Source organism: Lagenorhynchus albirostris, chromosome 15, assembly GCF_949774975.1.
Source record: "Lagenorhynchus albirostris chromosome 15, mLagAlb1.1, whole genome shotgun sequence".
Lineage (NCBI taxonomy): Eukaryota > Metazoa > Chordata > Mammalia > Artiodactyla > Delphinidae > Lagenorhynchus > Lagenorhynchus albirostris.
In genome coordinates, this window is record NC_083109.1 from 67,102,580 (window position 1) to 67,126,303 (window position 23,724).

The 23,724-nt window shown below is 45.4% G+C and overlaps 1 protein-coding gene across 1 annotated transcript in view; it reads right to left on the reverse strand.

Moving 5' to 3' along the window:
* Window positions 1-17,032: 17,032 nt before the first annotated feature.
* The window catches only part of USP31 (ubiquitin specific peptidase 31), a 119,945-nt gene continuing 113,253 nt past the window's right edge, over window positions 17,033-23,724 (reverse strand). Inside the window, exon 17 of the mRNA XM_060125173.1 lies at window positions 17,033-17,883. Coding sequence (XP_059981156.1) covers window positions 17,815-17,883 — 69 coding nt within the window. The 3' untranslated portion in view covers window positions 17,033-17,814. The remainder of the gene's footprint in view (window positions 17,884-23,724) is intronic.

Sequence of the window (23,724 nt, forward strand, 5' to 3'; positions counted from 1 at the left end):
GATCCCACGTGCCATAACAAAGACTTGGTGCAACCAAAATAAATAAATAAATATTAAAAAAAAAAAGCTGATGATGTGACACCCAAACACAACTCAGTGCGGGCAGCTCTACTGAAGTTCACAAATAGATGTCTGCAGGCTGGCCCTGTGTCACAGACACCTGCACGTATGCCACCTCTCTGAAGATCTTTACATTTAAAACAATTACTTAAATTTTTAAAATCGGGGATTTTCCACAAAATCACCGGAATTTTGTCAAAAATCAGAAGACCTGATGATTTGTTCCTGATGGTACCATCAGCTGCAGTAGGTACTGGCAACCCCTGTAGACAGGTGTCCATGCTCCAGTGTGCACGGACCCCAGCACTCCCTGTTACCCTCCTGACACCAAAGCCGCAGGCCAGTCACAATTTGCCATCACACTTGCCCTATTCTTTTGTCCACACTCAGATGCGCCATTTATTTATGTCAAGTTCCTGCCCTTGTAGGCATTTCTGTATTCAAGTTAGTGACTGCCAGGCTAAGCTAATAGGCTGAGACAGAGTTTCCTGGTGATCCCTGGGGCATGAGGGGGGATCCTTAGAGGACTCAGTGCTCTTTAGATCAGCCTATAATTGTTTGAGCTCTACCTCACCTAGGAGATGGTGTCCTTCCCATTCCTCACATAAGTTGTAAAAATTTACCTGAACCCCTGCCCTCTTTGCCCTCAGATAACAGGCTAGCCTTCGTTTCCCTCCCCCCACTGAACCCCATACTTCTCTTTGGGGAACCTCATCACCTACCAGGCCATCAGCTCCATGAGGGCATGGACTGTGTCTATTCTGCAGACTGCTAGATCCTGGGCACCTAGAGATTCTCAATAAACATGGCTGGATAAGCAAATAAAATGTCTGTCCTTATCCAAGATTAATCATCCTTCTGACTCTTAATCCCACTCCCTTCAAGCATCCTTGGACGCTTTGCCCTAGTGAGGGTCTCCCCCAAATCCAGCATTAAGTGATCACCTTTCCTGTGCCCCAAGGAAAGGTGAAGTTTGAACATTCTAAAATTCAAGGCAGTGTAGATGAGGTCGGCAGAATTCTAAGACCACACCACGATTTCCTGCTCGAATCCCCAGGACTGTGAATATGATGTAAAAACATGCCTGTGATCACATTACCTTACGTGGCAAAAGGCATTTTGCAGATGTAATTAAGGTTACTAATTTGTTGCCTTCGAGTTCATCAAAAGGGAGATCATCCAGAGAGCTTAATATAATCATGTGAGCTTTGGGCTTCCCTGGTGGCGCAGTGGTTAAGAATACGCCTGCCAATGCAGGGGACATGGGTTCGAGCCTCAGTCCAGGAAGATCCCACATGCTGCGGAGCAACTAAGCCTGTGAGCCACAGCTACTGAAGCCCGCGTGCCTACAGCCCGTACTCCGCAACAAAAGAAGCCACCGCAATGAGAAGCCTGCGCACCTTAACAAAGACCCAACACAGCCAAAAATAAATAATTATATATATATATATATATATATAATCACGTGAGTTTTAAAAGCTGAGACTTTTCTCAAGCTGACAGCAGAGTAAGTCAGAGAGGTTCGAAGGATGAAAAAGGTTCAATGTGCTATTGCTGGTTTTGTATATAAAGGGGACCACATTAAGGACTAGAGAGTGGCCAACAGCCAGCAAGAAAACTGGGACCTCAGTCCTACAACCACAGGAACAGAATTCTGCCAACACTCTGAATGACTCTGGAAGAAGTTTCTTCCCCAGGGCCTCCAGATGAGAGCCTAGCCCAGCCAACACCTTGATTTCAGCCTTGGGAGAACTGAAACAGAGAATCCAGCTAAACTCTCCTTGACCCCTGATCCACAGAACTGTGAGATAATAAGCAGATACCGTTTTAAGCCACCAGGTTTGCGGTGATCAGTTACACGGCAATAGAAAACCAATACCGTGAAAAGATGCACCCCAATGTTCACTGCAGCAGTATTCACAATAGCCAAGACATGCAAGGAACCTAAATGCCCATCAGCAAGTGAATGGATAAAGAAGATGTGGTACATATATACAATTGAATACTACTCAGCCATAAAAAAGAACAAAATAAGGCCATTTGCAGCAACATGGATGGAACTGGAGACGATCATACTGAGTGAAGTAAGCCAGATGGAGAAAGACAAATCTCACGATAGCTGACAAGAGCCATGAGATACGGTGTAGGCTGACCTGGGCTGGGGACATGCCATCCCGTCTACTCTGAGCCTAGAAATGAACCCTTAAAAGGTCCTCATCACAGCTTCCTTGCCCTCAGGCAAGCCACCCATGCAATTAATAACTCAGGAACCTAGGCTTCTGGGTCCAGTCCTGGCTGAGGCCCAGCCCTGACCACCGTGAAAGTTGCCCATTAACATGACTGTCTTCTGGAGATTAAGTGGACGCATCAAAGCATTCCTGGCTCTCAATAAATATTAGGTATTGTTATTATTATTATATTGGGGGTTTATGAACAATGCCTGGCTCCCATGAGGCAGGCTGTATGTAATAGATAAGATAACATTATTTGGGGCCAAGATCACACAGTTATTAAATGGAGCCAGGATTCAGTCCAGGCAACCTGATTCCCAGTCTATGCTCTACGCCACTATGGCCTGCCACCTCTCCAGTATAATCACCAGCAGCTTTATTATATCCTAATATAATTGCGACGCTAATGCATGGGGCTTCCTCAGGAAGCCCCCAGGAAGAGTGCTCAGGCATGAGAAGGGACACTGCAGGAATTCACAGGAAGCAAGCCTCCAGGACAGCTGTGCTCCCAGCCCCAAGCAGAAGAGATCATCTCGGCAGTTATCATCACTGAATCCCTCAACGGCTCCCAACAGATGGAAAGGATTAGGAGGCAGGGACAAGGTTGGGGCCTTGGAGAACACTAAATACTGGTGCAGGACTTTTAGAGCCTTGGTATCAGCGATTTCAGCTTGGTTAGCTTTTCAGGACACTGCAAACAAATTGGATGTGGAGGGGCAGGTGCAGGGAGCAGCCTCTGGTCCTGGAAGGCTGCCACGCCACCTGCAATGGGAGAGAGCAGAGGAGGAAGCTCATTAAGCGTCCCCGGATCATTAACTCTTGCTCCCCAGCGGCACAGTCACTGCCTTTGGACTTTCCCTTTTTGTTGGTCTCTCTGCAGGAGTCCCTGGGGGCTCCAGCCTGGGCCAGGGCGCTCATCTCAGGAAGAAAGTGGTACAAACCTCCCCTCTGGACAGAGGAGTTAGTAACCATTGTTATTTGGGTAGAATAACAAAGACTACTGTTTACTGAAAGCAGCTCTGCTCAGGTGGGGAAACTGAGGTTCAGAGATGTTAATGAACTTGCCCAGGGCACACAGTCTGAAAGTGGCGGAGTCAGAGGCCAAAGCAAACCCATCTGATGTCCAATCCATATTCTTAATCATCACCTTGCCCTCCTTTTTGTAGGATGGCTAACAACAGTTCTCCATGGTCAGCGAGAGTATCCGAGAATGTACTTCAGGGGCCTCAGGAGCAGGCAGGGGGGTGCAGGCAGGAGGAGAGCTGGACAGACGGCATGGGTTATTCAGGTAAAGCATTGATGGTCCCTTGCTCAGTAAATAACTTTGTTGGCTGACATTTATTGAGCACCTCCTATTTTTGAGGCCCTGGGGATGGAGGGGGCAAATGGGAGAAACTGGGTCCCAGCTCCCACGGGGAGGGTAGGGGAGAGGGGACCGCGACACCAGTCATCTCAGTTGGTGGTGGGGACAATGATAGGAAGGGAAAAAAGGACGAGGCACATAGTAACAGCGACACAGACGGCAGGGCCATCTCGGAGACGCTCCTGGGGAGGTGACACTTGGCTGAAGCCGGAACAGTGAGAACTGACCCCTGGGGAAGTCTGGGGAGAGAGAATCCAAGGGAAAGAAACAGCAAAAGCCCTGACACGAAGAACAAATCTGAGAGCAGCAGCGTGTCTGGGGAGCAGGAATGACGGGGGTGGGATGAGAGCAAACCAAACAACTGCTGCCCTCAGGCTGACTCCACGCCTCTTCTCTGACCCTCACACTTGGATTCTACTTTTCTGTGTCAGGTTTGCAGGCCAGGCTCTGACGGGTCCTGGCACAGGTCTGGGCACAGAGTCGGTGCTTAATTGGTCTTCACTGAACAGATCTGACCCGAACCCACAGGGAGAAGGTGGTACCTATCGGCAGGGTTTGGGTGACAGCCCCTAAGGCCACCGGGCAGTGAGGTCAAGCTTTGCTGCTGTAATGAGATGGGAGCGACTGCCCAGCTTGGCTTCCCTCGGAATTGGGGACTGTTTAGGTCTTTTTGTGCGGAGTCAGGGGTCTGTGTCTTGGCTGCTACAGGATTAGGCAAAGCTCTCTGCCTGCACCCTCCTCCTTTGGGACCACGTGGCTCCCTCACCTCTTTTAGGACTTTCTTTAAACCTCACTTTGGGAGAAGACTTCCCTGATAACCCCTCCCCCAAGCTCCAGAACTTTTCTCCCCTTTCTCCATCTTATTTTTCTCCGGAGGACTTATAACTCTTAACATGCCATAGATTTTACATATTGACTTTGTTTCTCGCCTGTCTCCCCAGCACTAGAATGCAAGCTCTGTGGAAGCAAAGATCCTTGCTTTTTGGTTAATTGCTGTGCCAAGCTCAATAAATATTTGTTGCATGAATGAGTGAAAGAACAAACGAATGAATGTTACCAGAGCCAGATGACTTGAGGCAGAAGAAGCATCATCTGTAGGACACCAACTAAGCAGGGGCAGCCCCAAAATAAGACAGTTTGCATTTCAATAAACTTACTCAACATTTGCCAATTAGCACATCTAAGAGGAAGCTATTTCAACACGTACACTTTGTGTTTTATGCTTCAGTATTATTTTTATTTTGAAGTAACAGTGGTGATCTGGGGAATGAGATCATTTCAATGCTTAAAGTCTTCAGATCCAGCCTTAAACATTGCAGCTCTCCGTCCTGCCAAAACTTATCTATCAAACAGAGCCCCCTAGTGAAAAACGCACTCCCATTGCCTGCGTATTTTTTTAACTTTCGTCTAAAATTTAGAGCCTTTCTCAGTTCAATCTCAATCTTTCCTTTGAGTAAGTTTTACCTAGCTTGGGTATGGTTTAGTAAAATGCAGATTTCTGGACCCAGTGGGTCTGGGTGGAGGCTGGCCACAGACTTTGCTGTGAGAAACACTGGTGTCACTGCCGTGAAGGATGGATTTAATGTCGGTGTCCATCGAGACGTGGGGTCAAAGGAGGGGGACTCAAGCACTACACTGGTTAGTAAAAAGCGCATATCCTCCAAATATCCCAAGTAGGCATTAAAAAATCCTAAAGTGATGAAGAGTTCAGGAAGAGAAGATGGGGATCTGCCCAAGACAGAGCAGCAAGTGAATTTCTCCCTTGTCTCCTGACAGCATTCCATCCCCAACCTTGCATCCTGCCTGGTTACACAACGTGGCTACTTCTAATGCTGCATGGGAGAGACTAAACTTTGGGAAAGACTGTTTATTATTGCCCTGGGAGAAGGTGTTTCCTACGGCCTATAAGTCTTAGGCAAAATCATGCCCTTGGAGATAAGCTTGAAGGAAGTAACTAGATACCTGAAAATGTTTAAACATCACAAATATCTAGTCAAGGCAGGAAATCAAAACAGCCCTTGGCTACCTTCTCATATAAACATCCACCACTGCTACTGAGTGTGGATGAAAGCATGGGCACCAGGGTCAAGTTCTGGCTGTTCCACTCAGTGGCTGTTTGCCCTTGGGAGTTAATTAGCATTGCGTGCCTCAGTTTACTCATCTGAAAATGGAGATAATGGTTGTATCTACCTCATTAAGCTGTTTAAGAGAATTAAAGTTCTTAGAACAGTGCCAGCCAGAGTAACAGCTGTTCTCTTCATTTGAGATTTTGGAATCACTCTTCTTAGGTCATTCTCTCGTGCCATGTTTTGGAGGGAGTCACATGCAACTCTCTGAGTTTCCTCATCTGCCAAAAGGAGAGGAGAACAGCTGCCTTTGTTGCCTGGGATTTGACCCAGGCATTGCTGAGTAGGCTGGATTCTAGATTCAACATTGAATGGGATGAAATGCAGGTAAGTAGAATGCAGCGAAGGGGAGGGTGTGGCTAGAATGAAACAGGAAATATGGCATAAATGGAAGAGAAATGAGTGGAGCAGGCAGGAAGCAGAGGAGGAGTGTGGTTGAAGTGGGACGGGGTGTGGTGAATGGGGGAGAGAGGAGGGAGGGGTAGTGTGAGGCAGAATGGAGGGAGGAAGGAAGAATTGGTGAAGTGGGGTAACATGAGATGGGACCTGCCTCCTGACCAACACGGGGTGCCCCAGCATAGCTGTTATCTGACAGGGCATCAGGGATGGTGTGGGGAGCGGGACCTCAAGGCTGCCTTCCTTGGTAAGACCAACAAGAGGGAAGGGTAGAGAGGCCATGATGCACGTGCAAGAATGGATCCCCCTAAATGCTTGAACTTCCTGACACTCACCCACTTCAAAGCTCACCAAGACGTGTGCTTCCCTCTCCCTCAACCTGTAGAGCAAGCTCCCAGAAGCTGGCTATGACCTCAAACATTCTTTGACGACCTCAGTGAGGTGCTACGACCTTTATGCTATGATTTCACCCATGGTTCTGGTCTAGTAACTAGCAACAGAGGCCTCCAGGCTTCCAAAATTAGCCTTCATTGGTGGGGACAAATCCCAGGCAATGAGGGCAGCTATTCTCATCTCCCTTGAAACTGGCGGTGGCGCCCCATGTCCCCAGCTAGTGTCAGAGCCTTGGTGAGAATCTGCCTTCCCAGAGTCCCACTGTAAGTCATTTTGGAGATGAGCTGACAAGATGAAGTGGGAAACAGACTCTAAGGCATAGCCTCCAAGGAAAACCCGTTGTAGATTAGAGCTTGCTACGCCTCACCTCAGAGGCACTGATCCCATCTCAGGACACAGCCTCCCTTCTCCCCCTCCTCAGACAGGGCTCAGCACACCCTGCAGAGGGAAGCTCAGATTAGAATCTTCAAATATCTGGGAGCTGGCCAGCTCTCGGCACATACGGGGTTGTGAGTTTACTAATGCGTTCCGAGGTTGAGTAGGGCTTGGGCTGGTGGGCGAAGTGCTAGGAGGCATATAGCAGGTGGGAGGTTATATGCTGGGACTCTTTGGTTGCAAAGAATAGAAATGATACTCAACATAACTTAAGCACCCAAAAAGTAAACATATTGCTTCACATCCCAAAGAAGTCCATGAGTTTGAATGCTTCAGATATGAATACAGGGAGATGACATAGATATAGATATACATATAGACATAGATAATATAGATATACATATAAATATAAAGGTATTTATACATATAAATATTCATATAGATATATAGACACAGATGCTCAATTTTTATCATCAGCTTTTTCCTCCCTTCCTCTGTTCCTCACCTCTGATCTTACTTTATTTTTAGGTATACTAGTTCTACATGGTAGGAAAATGGCACTCAGAAATTTCTGTTTCAATGGTCCTTTTAGAACTAAAGAGTCTCTCCTTCTCAGTGTCCATGTTGATCCCTCTAACCCAACATGGCTTAGAATAAGCTGCAGAGTCAAAGAGCCCTCCTGCACCCCTCCTCTCTGCTGTGGGAGTGGTGGACACAGAACTCACGTGCCCAACCTGGAATGTGGGTAAAAGCCTGGGCCTTGCTACTGAGGGTTCAAGACCGCTTGATTGATCACATCACTAGGCTTAGATGGAGAGAGGAAGGGGAAGGTCCCAGAAGCAGAGGACATAACAGTCTTTTATCAGATGGGGAGGTGGCACAGAGCAGAGGATATGAGCCCAAGGCTCTGATGAGCACAAGTAGTTTGATTGCCCAATGTGTGAATTTAGACAAGTGCTTTTGTTTCTTCCCTCTGTCCTCTCTCCATCCATTTCTCTCATTGACATAAAAACAATTTTTTTATTTTAAGAAATCGTAGATTTACGTGCAGTTTTAAGAACAAAATAGAAAAAGGTCATAGAGAAGAGCTTCAAGATGGCGGAAGAGTAAGACGTGGAGATCATCTTCCTCCCCACAAATGCATCAGAAATACACCTACGTGTGGAACAACTCCTACAGAACACCTACTGAACGCTGGCAGAGACCTCAGACCTCCCAAAAGGCAAGGAACTCCCCACGTACCTGGGTAGGGCAAAAGAAAAAAGAATAAACAGAGACAAAAGAATAGGGACGGGACCTGCACCAGTGGGAGGGAGCCATGGAGGAGGAAAAGTTTCCACACACTAGGAAGCCCCTTCGCGGGCGGAGACTGCGGGTGGCGGAGCGGGGGAGCTTCGGCGCCGCGGAGGAGAGCACAGCAACAGGGGTGCGGAGGGCAAAGCGGAGAGATTCCCGCGCAGAGGATCAGGGCCGACCGGCACTCACCTGCCCGAGAGGCTTGTCTGCTCACCCGCCGGGGCGGGCGGGGCTGGGAGCTGAGGCTCGGGTTTCGGTCGAAGCGCAGGGAGAGGACTGGCGGCATGAACACAGCCTGAAGGGGATAGTGCGCCATGGCTACCCGGGAGGGAGTCCGGGGAAAAGTCTGGAGCTGCCGAAGAGGCAAGAGACTTTTGCTTCCCTCTTTGTTTCCTGGTGCGCGAGGAGAGGGGATTAAGAGCGCTGCTTAAAGGAGCTCCAGAGACGGGCGCGAGCCGTGGCTAAAAGCGCGGACCCCAGAGACGGGCATGAGACGCTAAGGCCGCTGCTGCCGCCACCAAGAAGCCTGTGTGCGAGCACAGGTCACTCTCCACACCCCACTTCCGGGGAGCCTGTGCCAGGGTCCACTGCCAGGGTCCCGTGATCCAGGGACAACTCCCCCTGGAGGATGCACGGCGCGCCTCCGGCTGGTGCAACGTCATGGCGGCCTCTGCCACCGCAGGCCCGCCCCGCCCTCCGTGCCCCTCCCTCCCCTCGGCCTGAGTGAGCCAGAGCCCCCGAATCAGCGGCTCCTTTAACCCCTTCCTGTCGGGACGGGGAACAGACACCCTCAGGAAACCTACATGCAGAGGCGGGGCCAAATCCAAAGCTGAGCCCCTGGGAGCTGTGAGAACAAAGAAGAGAAAGGGAAGTCTCTCCCAGCACCCTCAGGAGCCGCGGATTAAATCTCCACAATCAACTTGATGTACCCTGCATCTGTGGAAGACCTGAAGAGACAACGAATCATCCCAAATCGAGGAGGTGAACTTTGGGAGCAAAGATATATATATTTTTCCCCTTTTCCTCTTTTTGTGACTGTGTATGTTTCCATGTGTGATTTTGTCTGTATAGCTTTGTTTTTATCATTTGTCCTAGGGTTCTGTCTGTCCGGTTTTTTGTTGTTGTTGTTGTTGTTTTGTTTTTTTATTACTTAAAAAATTTATTTTTCTTAATAATTATTTTTTTATTTTAATAACTTTATTTTATTTAATCTTCTTCTTTCTTTCTTTCTTTTCTCCCTTTTATTCCAAGCCGTGTGGATGACAGGCTCTTGGTGCTCCAGCCAGGCATCAGGGCTGTGCCTCTGAGGTGGGAGAGCCGAGTTCAGGACACTGGTCCACAAGAGGCCTCCCAGCTCCACGTAATATCAAATGGCAAAAATCCCCCAGAGATCTCCATCTCAACGCCAAGACCCAGCTCCACTCAACGACCAGCAAGCTACACTGCTGGACAACCTATGCCAAACAACTAGCAAGACGAGAACACAACACAACCCATTAGCACAGAGGCTGCCTAAAATCATAATAAAGTCACAGACGCCCCAAAACACACCACCAGACGTGGACCTGCCCAACAGAAAGACAAGATCCAGCCTCATCCACCAGAACACAGGCACTAGTCCCCTCCACCAGGAAGCCTACACAACCCACTGAACCAACCTTAGCCACTGGGGACAGACACCAAAAACAACAGGAACTACGAAGATGCAGCATGTGAAAAAGAGACCCCAAACACAGACAGTTAAGCAAAATGAGAAGATAGAGAAACATACAGCAGATGAAGGAGCAAGGCAAAAACCCACCAGACCTAACAAATGAAGAGAAAATAGGCAGTCTACCTGAAAAAGAATTCAGAATAATGATAGTAAAGATGATCCAAAATCTTGGAAACAGAATGGAGAAAATACAAGAAACGTTTAACAAGGACCTATAAGAACTAAAGAGCAAACAAACAGTGATGAACAACACAATAAATGAAATTAAAAATTCTCTAGAAGGGAACAATAGCAGAATAACTGAGGCAGAAGAACGGGTAAGTGACCTGGAAGACAAAATAGTGGAAATAACTACTGCAGAGCAGAATAAAGAAAAAAGAATGAAAAGAATAGAGGACAGTCTCAGAGACCTCGGGGACAACATTAAATGCACCAACATTCGAATTATAGGGGTCCCACAAGAAGAAGAGAAAAAGAAAGGGACTGAGAAAATATTTGAAGAGATTATAGTTGAAAACTTCCCTAATATGGGAAAGGAAATAGTTAATCAAGTCCAGGAAGCACAGAGTCCGATACAGGATAAATCCAAGGAGAAACACGCCAAGACACATAATAATCAAACTATCAAAAATTAAATACAAAGAAAAAATATTAAAAGCAGCAAGGGAAAAACAACAAGTAACACATAAGGGAATCCCCATAAGGTTAACAGCTGATCTTTCAACAGAAACTCTGCAAGCCAGAAGGGAGTAGCAGGACATATTTAAAGTGATGAAAGAGAAAAATCTACAAGCAAGATTACTCTACCCAGCAAGGATCTCATTCAGATTTGACAGAGAAATTAAAAGCTTCACAGACAAGCAAAAATTAAGAGAATTCAGCACCACCAAACCAGCTTTACAACAAATGCTAAAGGAACTTCGCTAGGCAGGAAACACAAGAGAAGGAAAAGGCCTACAAGAATAAACCCAAAACAATTAAGAAAATGGTAATAGGAACATACATATCAATGACTACCTTAAATGTAAATGGATTAAATGCTCCAAACAAAAGATATAGACTGGCTGAATGGATACAAAAACAAGACCTGTATATATGCTGTCTACAAGAGACCCACTTCAGACCTAGAGACACATACAGACTGAAAGTGAGGGGATGGAAAAAGAGATTCCATGCAAATGGAAATCAAAAGAAAGCTGGAGTAGCAATTCTCATATCAGAAAAAATAGATTTTAAAACAAAGACTATTACAAGAGACAAAGAAGGACACTACATAATGATCAAGGGATCAATCCAAGAAGATATAACAATTGTAAATATTTATGCAGCCAACATAGGAGCACCTCAATACATAAGGCAAATACTAACAGCCATAAAAGGGGAAATTGACAATAACACAATCATAGTGGGGGATTTTAACACCCCACTTTCACCAATCGACAGATCATCCAAAATGAAAATAAATAAGGAAACAGAAGCTTTAAATGAAACATTAAACAAGATGGACTTAATTGATATTTATAGGACATTCCATCCAAAAACAACAGAATACACATTCTTCTCAAGTGCTCATGGAACATTCTCCAGGATAGATCATATCTTGGGTCACAAATCAAGCCTTGGTAAATTTAAGAAAATTGAAATCGTATCAAGTATCTTTTCTGACCACACGCTATGAGACTAGATATCAATTACAGGAAAAAAATCTGTAGAAAATAAAAACACATGGAGGCTAAACAATACACTACTTAATAACCAAGAGATCACTGAAGGAATCAAAGAGGAAATCAAAAAATACCAAGAAACAAATGACAATAAAAACACGACGACCCAAAACCTATGGGATGCAGCAGAAGCAGTTCTAAGAGGGAAGTTTATAGCAATATAATCCTACCTCAAGAAACAAGAAACATCTCAAATAAACAACCTAACCTTACACCTAAAGCAATTAGAGAAAGGAGAACAACAACAAAAAAAAACCCAAAATTAGCAGAAGGAAAGATATCATAAAGATCAGATCAGAAATAAATGAAAAAGAAATGAAGGAAATAATAGCAAAGATCAATAAAACTAAAAGCTGGTTCTTTGAGAAGACAAAGAAAATTGATAAACCATTAGCCAGACTTATCAAGAAAAAAAGGGAGAAGACTCAAATCAATAGAATTAGAAATGAAAAAGGAGAAGTAACAACTGACACTGCAGAAATACAAAGGATCATGAGAGATTACTACAAGCAACTCTATGCCAATAAAATGGACAACCTGGAAGAAATAGACAAATTCTTAGAAATGCACAACCTTCCAAGACTGAACCAGGAAGATATAGAAAATACGAACAGACCAATCACAAGCACTGAAATTGAGACTGTGATTAAAAATCTTACAACAAACAAAAGCCCAGGACCAGATGGCTTCACAGGCAAATTCTATCAAACATTTAGAGAAGAGCTAACACCTATCCTTCTCAAACTCTTCCAAAATATAGCAGAGGGAGGAATAGTCCCAAACTCATTCTATGAGGCCACAATCACCCTGATACCAAAACCAGACAAAGAGGTCACAAAGAAAGAAAACTATAGGCCAAAATCACCGATGAACATAGATGCAAAAATCCTCAACAAAATACTAGTAAACAGAATCCAACAGCACATTGAAAGGATCATACATTATGATCAAGTGGGGTTTATCCCAGGAATGCAAGGATTCTTCAATATACACTAATCAATCAATGTGATATACCATATTAGCAAATTGAAGGAGAAAAACCATATGATCATCTCAATAGATGCAGAGAAAGCTTTCGACAAAATTCAACACCAATTTATGATAGAAACCCATAGAGGGAACTTTCGTCAACATAATAAAGGCCATATATGACAAACCCACAGCCAACATCGTCCTCAATGGTGAAAAACTGAAACCATTTCCACTAAGATCAGGAACAAAACATGGTTGCTTATTCTCACCACTATTATTCAACATAGTTTTGGAAGTTTTAGCCACAGCCATCAGAGAAGAAAAAGAAATAAAAGGAATCCAAATAGGAAAAGAAGAAGTAAAGCTGTCACTGTTTGCAGATGACACGATACTATACATAGAGAATCCTAAAGATGCTACCAGAAAACTACTAGAGCTAATCAATGAATTTGGTAAAGTATCAGGATACAAAAGTAATGCACAGAAATCTCTTGCATTCCTATACACTAATGATGAAAAATCTGAAAGTGAAATCAAGAAAACACTCCCATTTACCATTGCAACAAAAAGAATAAAATATCTAGGAATAAACCTACCTAAGGAGACAAAAGACCTGTATGCAGAAAACTATAAGACACTGATGAAAGAAATTAAAGATGATACAAACAGATGGAGAGATATACCATGTTCTTGGAATGGAAGAATCAACATTGTGAAAATGACTCTACTACCCAAAGCAATCTACAGATTCAATGAAATCCCTATCAAACTACCACTGGCATTTTTCACAGAACTAGAACAAAAAATTTCACAATTTGTATGGAAACACAAAAGACCCCGAATAGCAAAAACAATATTGAGAAAGAAAAACAGAGCTGGAGGAATCAGGCTCCCTGACTTCAGACTATACACCAGAACTACAGTAATCAAGACAGTATGGTACTGGCACGAAAACAGAAATATAGATCACTGGAAGGATATTTCTATCCTTAGAAAGCCCAGAGATAAACCCACGCACATATGGTCACCTTATCTTTGATAAAGGAGGCAAGAATATACAACGGAGAAAAGACAGCCTCTTCAATAAGTGGTGCTGGGAAAACTGGACAGCTACATGTAAAAGAATGAAATTAGAACATTCTCTAACACCATACACAAAAATAAACTCAAAATGGATTAAAGACCTAAATGTAAGGCCAGACACCATCAAACTCTTAGAGGAAAACACAGGCAGAACACTCTATGACATAAATCACAGCAAGATCCTTTTTGACCTACCTCCTAGAGAAATGGAAATAAAAACAAAAATAAACAAATGGCACCTAATGAAACTTAAGAGCTTTTGCACATCAAAGGAAACCATAAACAAGACGAAAAGACAACCCTCAGAATGGGAGAAAATATTTGCAAATGAAGAAACTTACAAAGGATTAATCTCCAAAACATACAAGCAGCTCATGCAGCTCAATAACAAAAAAACAAACAACCCAATCCAAAAATGGGCAGAAGACCTAAATAGACATTTCTCCAAAGAAGATATACAGATTGCCAACAAACACATGAAAGAATGCTCAACATCATTAATCATTAGAGAAATGCAAATCAAAACTACAATGAGATATCATCTCACACCGGTCAGAATGGCCATCATCAAAAAATCTACAAACAGTAAATGCTGGCGAGGGTGTGGAGAACAGGGAACCCTCTTGCACTGTTGGTGGGAATGTAAATTGATACAGCCACTATGGAGAACAGTATGGAGGTTCCTTAAAAAACTAAAATTAGAACTACCACACGACCTAGCAATCCCACTACTGGGCATATACCCTGAGAAAACCATAATTCAAAGAGTCATGTACCAAAATGTTCATTGCAGCTCTATTTACAATAGCCAGGACATGGAAGCAACCTAAGTGTCCATCAACAGATGAATGGATAAAGAAGATGTGGCACATATATACAATGGAATATTACTCAGCCATAAAAAGGAACGAAACTGAGTTATTTGTAGTGAGGTGGATGGACCTAGAGACTGTCATACAGAGTGAAGTAAGTCAGAAAAAGAAAAACAACTACCATATGCTAACACATATATATGGAATCTAAAAAAAAAAAAAAAGAAAGAAAATGGTCAGAAGAACCTAGGGGCAAGACAGGAATAAAGATACAGACCTACTAGAGAATGGACTTGAGGATACGGGGAGCGGGAAGGGTAAGCTGGGACGAAGTGAGAGAGTGGCACGGACATATATACACTACCAAACGTAAAATAGATCACTAGTGGGAAGCAGCCGCATAGCACAGGGAGATCAGCTCGGTCCTTTGTGATCACCTAGAGGGATGGGGTAGGAAGGGTGGGAGGGAGGGAGATGTAAGAGGGAAGAGATATGGGGACATATGTATATGTATAACTGATTCACTTTGTTATAAAGCAGAAACTGACACACTATCATAAAGCAATTATACTCTAATAAAGATGTTTTTAAAAAAAGAAAAAAAAGAAAAAGATCATAGATCTTTTTCCCCAGTTTTTCCCCAGTGGTAACATCTTGCATAAGTAGAATATAATATCAAAGCCAGGAAACTGACACTGATACAATCCACCAACCTAATTTAGATTTCACTCATTTTACATGCAGTCGTGTGTGTGTTTAGCTCTAAGCAAGTTTATCATGTGTGTAGATCTGTGCGACCGCCACCACAGTCAAGATCCATTACCGCAAGAATTTCTTGTGCTGTTCTTTCATAGCCAGAGCCACCGGCCTCCCTCCCCTATTCTCTAATCCATGGCAACCTGGATTCTCCATTTCTATAATTTTGTCCTTTCAAAAATGTTATTTAAATGGAATTTTACAGTTTGTAAACTGTGGGGACTGGCTTTTTTTCCCACTCAGCCTAATTCCCTTGAGATCCATCCAAGTTGTTACATGTATCAATAGCTTGTTCCTTTTTATTACTGACCAGTAATTCATAGTATGGGTGTTCCACAGTTTGTTTAACCAGTCACCCATTGAAGGACATTTGGATTACTTCCAATTATTGGTTATTATGAATAAAGCTGCTATGAACATTCATGTACAGGCTTCTGTGTGAATGTTAAGTCTTCATTTCTCTGGGACAAATGCCCGAGTGCAATTGCTGGATTGTATGCTAAGCACATGTTTCATGTCATAAGAAAGTGCCGTATTCTTTTTCGAGAGAGACTGTATCATTTTACATCCCCACCAGCAATGAATGAGTGATCCAGGTCCTCTACATTCTCGCCAGCCTTTGGTGTTATCGCTATTTAAAAAGAAAAAAAATTTAACCATCCTGATAGATACATAGTGGTATCTTGTTGTGGTGTTAATTTACATTTCACTAACAGCTAATGATGTGAACGTGTTTTCACATGACCCTCACTGACGTTTACAGGATCAATCTTCAGAAAGTTTTCTCACTTGGTAAATGAAGATAATAATGACAATAGCACTTATCACACAGAGATGCTGTGAAAGTTCTCATGAAGCACCTGAAGAGTTATTGGCACGTAAATATTCAAGAAATGTCAGCTGTTACTTTCCTGTAAGAGAGGGGTTAATAGGACAAGCTGCAGAGTCAAACAGAACCTTACTTTACTGTAGCTGAGAATCCTCTCCCTAAGTCTTACTTTATTGCTCTATAAAATGGGAAGAATAACGTTACTTACCTTACAGCGTTGCTGTGAAACTCAGATAAGACATGTAAGGCACTTACTACACTGCCTAACAAGTACTTAACTCTGCTTTTCCCTCAAGTATTCAGTTTATCAGAGGCCCCCATTAAGCCTTGTCTCCTTAACTGACTCTTCATGCCTCTCCCTTCATTGCTTTCCAGTCTACCAGGGTCACTCTGCTGGGGCTGGGGGAATACTGGATACAAACTCTCTCTCTGAGGATTATTATTCCACTGGGCCCTCCACTGCTCCTGAAGAAACAACAGATTTGGCTGGGGAGCTGGGTGAGATCACATTTATCTAAGAAGCTTCCAAATGAAAACTAGCATTTGTACTTATTGCATTGCACCTCCAAATTTGATTACATTTCTCTTTTGCTGTAAATCTGCCTTTCCCTCTGCCAACTTATTATTAAAGCCAGGATGGAATTGGTGGAGCGATACGCAAAATTTCCATCTTCGCTTTGACATTCCAGGAAGTTACAAACCAATTACAGCTGCTGAGCCTCAGGCCCTGATGAATCACAGAGCACAGCAAGGGATGGAAGGGGCCAGGATAGGGACGTTGGGGAGGCAGTGAGCTGGGAATCAAAGGTCAATTAAAATAAAATGGTCCATTTTAATTTGAATGTCTTGCTTATATTCACATCGTTTTCCCATAAATGAGAAAGGAAATGAAGCATTTTCATTTGTGTGGGTGTAGTGTGTATTTTTTGAGGGCAATGACGGGTTTCGAAATGGTTTCAGGGTCTCAAAGACTTGAAATTTTAAATGTCCCAGGGAGAAAAAAATCTGGTGACCTGCCCAAATGTCAGCAGCTGCCTCACAAAGGGCCATCAGCCCAAGCCTTAGGGGTGTGTGGGTCTAATGTCATCAGTTCCAGCTTTGGGAATAAGCACCTCTGTGGTTGGGGCCTGGCTCCACCACTTAATAGCTGTAGGAGCTTAGCCAAAGCATAAGTGCCCCTACTTCCTCATCAGTAAAATGAAGATAACAGTGCCTACCCCTGCTGGTTATTTTAAATATTAAGATAAATAATGTACCCAAAGTGTCAAGCACATTGCCTGTCCAGGTGTTCAACGTTGTTTCCTTTCTCCTTGATCGGTGGACCTGAAGCCAAACCAGATGACCTCAGACAACAACAGTTTAACTAGATCTTAATTTAGTGGTATTCGCCTTCCTGATGGGGACCTAGGTTTCAGGGCAGTTTTCATTTCCTTCACGTGGGCTTCTTGAACCTGTTCCTGTCCCAGAGGCAAATGGTGGGAGGGGTTCAGCACCGTGGACAGCGGAGGTGCTGCTTGCTAGATTCTCACGGAGTTCGTTCACTGGCTGGCACTTTGGCTCAGGGTTCGAAGACTTGCTGTGAGCTGTACAGCTGACTCGGTGTTAGGCTGAAGTCTTGTGGCTTTGGCTGTCATGAGTGGGGAACATTTGCTTCCAAGTTCGTATTTCTCTTCTCCGGTTCAGGTCAGGGATTCCTCCAGCAGGAATTCCCAGTCTTTTCTTTGGGGGCTGCTCTGTCTGCAGGCGTGGGTTGCTGGTAAGGGAAGGGTGAGACAAAGGTTACTAGGGAGGACTAGGAATGGGAACTACCCATGATAACCCGGGACAGTGTAGCTCGGGTGGAGAACTAAGAATTTTTTGAGAAGAGCCAAATTCATATGAATCTGAAGGATGAGGAAGAGAGACAAATGGGAGAATGCCTAGCAAATTCAATAGCCGGAAGAGTCAAGTCCACAATAAAGCAAGGAGCAATGCATGGATCAAAGTGGTTCAAGAATAAGACCATGAAGAGCTAGTGGGCGCCAGAATGCCCTTACGAAGTGATGCATAGGATATGCGGAGAAGGTATTCGTTTTCAAGGAGCTAGGCCAGCCTGTTGAAAACAAAAGATAGAGCACCCACCAGGGAAACAGAGACCAGAAATGGAGCCAAGTCCAGATTGGTGGATGAGGGGCAATGCAGTAGCAGTGATTGTCTTTTTCCATCCCTCCATTGACCTTTCCCAGGACACGGAGAAAAATTCTAGCAAATGTGGTGGTGATGGGAATTGCGGGGCGTTTCCAAGAGGGAGACAAGAAGCGTTTTTTTCCCCACTCCTTTCTCATATTCCTCAACAGGCCACAAACCATTGCCTTGGATGAAGAAGACAGAGCAAAAATGTGTACTTAGGGGAAAGTCCCAAATTAAGTCACAGTATGTACATGGGGAGAGTTTAATAGCAGCTCTAGCTGGCGAGGATGAGGTCATGGTGTTAGCCTGAGACTGAAGGGAGAAGGTAGAAAACGATATCCACACATAACACACCTCTGCGTGGCAGCAATCAACACCTGTTAATTCATTTGCAAGGTTTGGTTCCCGAAAACACCTGCCCTTCTATTCCCCAAGCATCTGATGTTGTCCTTGAAACCAGAATGCCATGTTCCCAGGGAGGAGCAGAGACACCAACAAACACAGCTGGCAGGAGTCACCCAGCTGACCCTCACTCCTCCTTTCAGCCCTGTACCGTTTTTTGTGTTTTTTTTTTGCGATACGCGTGCCTCCCACTGTTGTGGCTTCTCCCGTTGTGGAGCCCAGGCTCCGGATGCACAGGCTCAGTGGCCATGGCTCACGGGCCCAGCCGCTCCATGGCATGTGGGATCCTCCCACACTGGGGCACGAACCCGTATCCCCTGCATCGGCAGGCGGACTGTCAACCACAGCACCACCAGGGAAGCCTTCAGCCCTGTACCTTTGCTGGTGAGGCCAACCCACAAGCTTCTCCCTCCCTCTGCCCACAGCTAAGACCCACTGCAGGAACCCCTGGCGTTCATGTTTGCCAAGGAATCCAGCCACGTTTTACCTGACCCATGCTCTGAGGGAGCAGGTGAGGGCTCCAGACCAACAGAAGGGAAATCAGAGGGGATCCCTCAACCCTCTCCTGGACCCCTGCCTCTCTGTCTTTGACTGTGCTGCTCCCAGATCTGGTTTAGGTCATACTTGAAGAAGGTTTTCTCATTTCTCTCCGTATCCATGGTTCTCAATGTGTGACCACACTTTGGGACCTGCAAACATCACCTGGGAGCTTATATGAAATGCAAATTCTGCGGCTCCACCCCAGACCACAAAAACAAAAACTCTGGGAATGTGGTCCAGCAATCTGCTTGAGCAAGCCCTCCAGAGCATTCTGACGCACACTGACGTTTGAGAACCCTTGTCTACAGGAGTTACGAGAAGAAGATGCCTCAAATTCCATGATGTGCAATTGTTCCACTGTTCACCCCAGTTGGTGAACTCCTGGATTAATTCCAATTTTTTCTTACAACAACAAAAAGTCTCTATCGGACATTCTCTCATATACATCTTCATGGACCCATGCAAGTATTTCTGTAGGGCACATTCTTAAAATGGATTTACTAGGACAAAGGATGTACACACACTCAAACACTGATAGATATGCCATTTTAGCATAGTTCTTTTTTGGTTATCTCTATTTTCAGCAATCAACATGCATGACTTATATAATAAAAAAAAGAAAGAAAGAAAGAAAGAAAGAAAGAAAAAAATGCTGGCCCCCTCTTTTCTGCAAAGTGCTTTACAGTCCATGAAGGAGCCAGAGGGAAGTTTTATGGCTGAGTGTAGGGTGACCAACTGTGCAACGGTTTGCAGGGGTGAGAATGGGGGGATCCTGGGATACAGGACCCTTAGTGCTAAAACTGGGAAAGTCCCAAGCAAACTGGAGTGAGTTGGTCACCTGGTTGGGTGATTTGCTCAGGGCATCGCACAGCAAATCAGCAGCCAGCCTTAGGGGAGGCTCCCAGACCCCTGATCCCCAGTCTAGGGCTCCTCCTTCACCCCAGGCACCTCTCGTGGAGAAACAGAAATAGACATTGGTGTGCTGGGTGACAGGACTTGTCAATCTCACCCAACTAGACAGGAAACCCCTTTTGCTCATTTACTTCTTAAGCCCAGTGTGTATCACAGAGCCTGACAAGGAGTTGGTACCTAGAGTTAGACTAAAGTCATCATCACAGGGTTGAGGAGGGAGAGACCCGACACCGCAGGACAGTCCCACCCTAGAATTTCGATCGCAGTTGTTTTGGGGTTTGAAAGGCCTATTGTCTTCATTGCACTATACCGTTTTATATAAAGGACTTGAGTCTCTGCAGATTTTGTTATCCGTGGGGGCCCCTGGAACAAATCTCCCATGGATACCAAAGGATGAATGTGTCCTGATCACAGAAAATTCGAATCCATCCAATGACCTTATAAGGAAATGTAGTTGAAAGACCATGGGTGTCAGACAGATTTGAGTTCTAATCAGCCAAGTCCAATCTCTTACAAGCTACACAGCCTTGGAAAACTGCTCTGATCCTCAGTTTTCTCAAATCTAAAATGGAACACAGAATACCTACATCACAGCAGAATGGTTAAGACATGAAGAGGACATGAGGAAGAAAAGGCAAAGAGGGTAGATTATTCTTTCTCTCAAGGTGGGAAGAACCAGCACTGGGGGAGGCTGGCCCAGTTGCCACAAGAGAAAGAGTGGCATCTGCTTCAGGTCTAGGACTGAAATACAGTCCACACTCTCCTCACTACTACACACTCCCTGGCACAGAGCTAAGTGTGTCTGGAGAGAGTCACGTTTCTTCCTAGAAGGAGCCCTCCCCTTCTAACTGTGTGGCCATGGGGCTGTGTCTACCCAGAGGAGACATATTTTGCAATTGCACACAAAGGCACTCTATAGGCTGGCAGCAGCCCTGGTCTGCAGCACCCCTGCTTTTCGTGTCTCTCCATTTCTCCCACCCAGAACATGGAGAATAGTTTCCTCTCCTGTGGACCCCAGTGCTGGGTCAGGCTAACCCTGACAGGTCATCTGAGGAGCAGTCTTTTGCTCATTATGAATCATAAATCATTTGCAAAAGAGGACGCTGCCTAAACACTGGCATGAGGTCTCTGTGAACTGCTATGTAGGCAGATGGCTGCCAATTAAGGAGGGACTGGCCATCATAAATTAAGTAGGGCCTCAAATGGGGCTTTGTTCAGAGATTCCGGCGCTAAACCCTGACACACCTTTATCCCAGCCTGGCCTCATGTATTTACCGACCCAACAGGAACCCAGCTCTGGATGCTGGGGGATGTCTTTGGGCAGAATACCAATCTTCCCGGCAGCCAGCCCCTGTTCAATTAAGAGAAGAAGAAAAGATGACTGCTGAGTGTTCAGTTTACTTCCATCCCTACAAAGATCCAACCCAAGGCAGAGGGTAATCTAATATATTCTGAGTGATTTAAACTCATTTAAATAAAACAAAGAATTCTGCAGCAATGAGCTGCAGAGAAAACGGGGGTTTGATGACTCCACAGAACAAGCCAAAAATGTGGCTCAGAAAAGAGAGGAGACCCACAGAGGTGGTCCAAAGTATGACTGCTCAACCAGCTAGCTAACCAGATAAATGGACAGGCCAACCAGGACCAGGAGATGAGCCTGCAACACCTTGAGAAACCAGGATGGACGGGCCTTAGTTCTGCTTTCAGTGATAAACCCGAATGAATTATCCTGGAGGAGGGAGCGCCGCTATCAATTAAACTGAAATTATATGCTGATGAAAGAGCTGTGTGATAATAAAAATTAAGCACATTCATTCGGATGCGACACACACGTCTCACACCCTCCGTTGGAGGCACAGGCTCCGCATCCGTCACATCCGCATAGACACGGCACCTGCACTCCCTCTGATGCCATCAGATGCAAAACCCCTCTCCCTCAGCCTGCAACACCACTCGCCCGGAGACCACCCAGAGACAGTGACTCCACACATAGATCCCCCCACCCCAATATTCATGCCCCACCCACCCCAGAGCCTCACACGTACCAGTGGCCAGCTATCCACGCCTAACAAGATGACGGGATTCTGCAGCTCTAGTGGTATCACTCCACTCCGCAGGAAGGTGCCACCCCGCTGTGGCCTTGTGCGGTCCCTAGCTCAGGTCATAGTGCTGCAAGCACAGCTCTGCCCTCCCGAAGGGGATAAGGACCCTGTCAACCAGGGGCTCCACGTAGGGAGTTGGGGAAATGTAGTCTCTGGCTGGGAGCCTTCAGACTCACTGCAGGGGGGTTTGAAATCTTGCGGTTGTCAGCCTCCCGTGTCACCCACGTGGTATTACAGACATTTGTGAATGATGAGTCCTTCCACATCTTGCAAGTCTGGTGGTTGTCATCCACCCAAACGACCTTCTCAAATATTTGCAATGTAGACAATCCAAAGAAGAGCTGGACGAGGCAGGGGAGTGTCTAGGGAGGGCAGCCTTCCTGAGTTCCAAAAAGCCTTACGGGGAGGCACTGGCTTTGGTGCATTTCAAAGGTTCACAGTCCAGTTCTCAGTTTCTTAGGCTGAGTCCAGACTCTGACAGTGAACCCCTTTCTCTGAGGTTGACTCACCTGAAACTGAGGCTGGAACATGAGCTATAATTCCGAAGTATTCACTTACAATGAGAGATACAATCGTTCACTCAAGCCTAGTGGCCTGTGCCTTCTTTGCTATAGAGAAGGCTGCATGGGAAGCCAAATTATACTCAAAAGTTTGCCAATTAAAAATAAAGCTGAACAAGGACTTCCCTGGTGGCACAGTGGTTAAGAATACGCCTTCCAGGGCTTCCCTGGTGGCGCAGTGGTTGAGAGTCCGCCTGCCGATGCAGGGGACACAGGTTCGTGACCCAGTCTGGGAAGATCTCACATGCCGTGGAGCAGCTGGGCCCGTGAGCCATGGCCGCTGAGCCTGCGCGTCCGGAGCCTGTGCTCCGCAACTGGAGAGGCCACAACAGTGAGAGGCCCGCATACCACAAAAAAAAAAAAGAATACGCCTTCCAATGCAGGGGATGCGGGTTCGATCCCTGGTCGGGGAACTAAGATTCCCACATGTCGCAGGGGTAACTAAGCCCACGCACACTGGAGCCCACGCGCTGCAACTACTGAGCTCGCACGCTCTGGAGCCCGCAAGCTACCACTAGAGAAAAGCCTGCGCAAAGCAACTAGAGAGCCCCCGCGCTCTGGAGCCTGTGCACCACAACTAAAGAAGCCCGCGCGCCACAACGAAAGATCCACATGCCGCAACTAAGACCCGACGCAGCCAAATAATAATAAAATTAAATTAAAAATAATTAAAGCTGAACAAAATCAGTTCGGTCACCTCGCGTGTGATGGCCACGATGAGTTCGGCCAGGACCCGGGGCCTCTGACTTCTCATTCAGCTGCTGGACGCCACCACAGGCTCTCAAGAGAAGGTATGCTCCAGGCAAAAGCACACTTTGCAGAAAGGGTTTTGTCCCAAATCTAAAACTTTTGGCCCATTCCAGAGGCAGGCCAAAGTCCTCCTCCAATGCAAGCCAGTCTTCCTCCCGG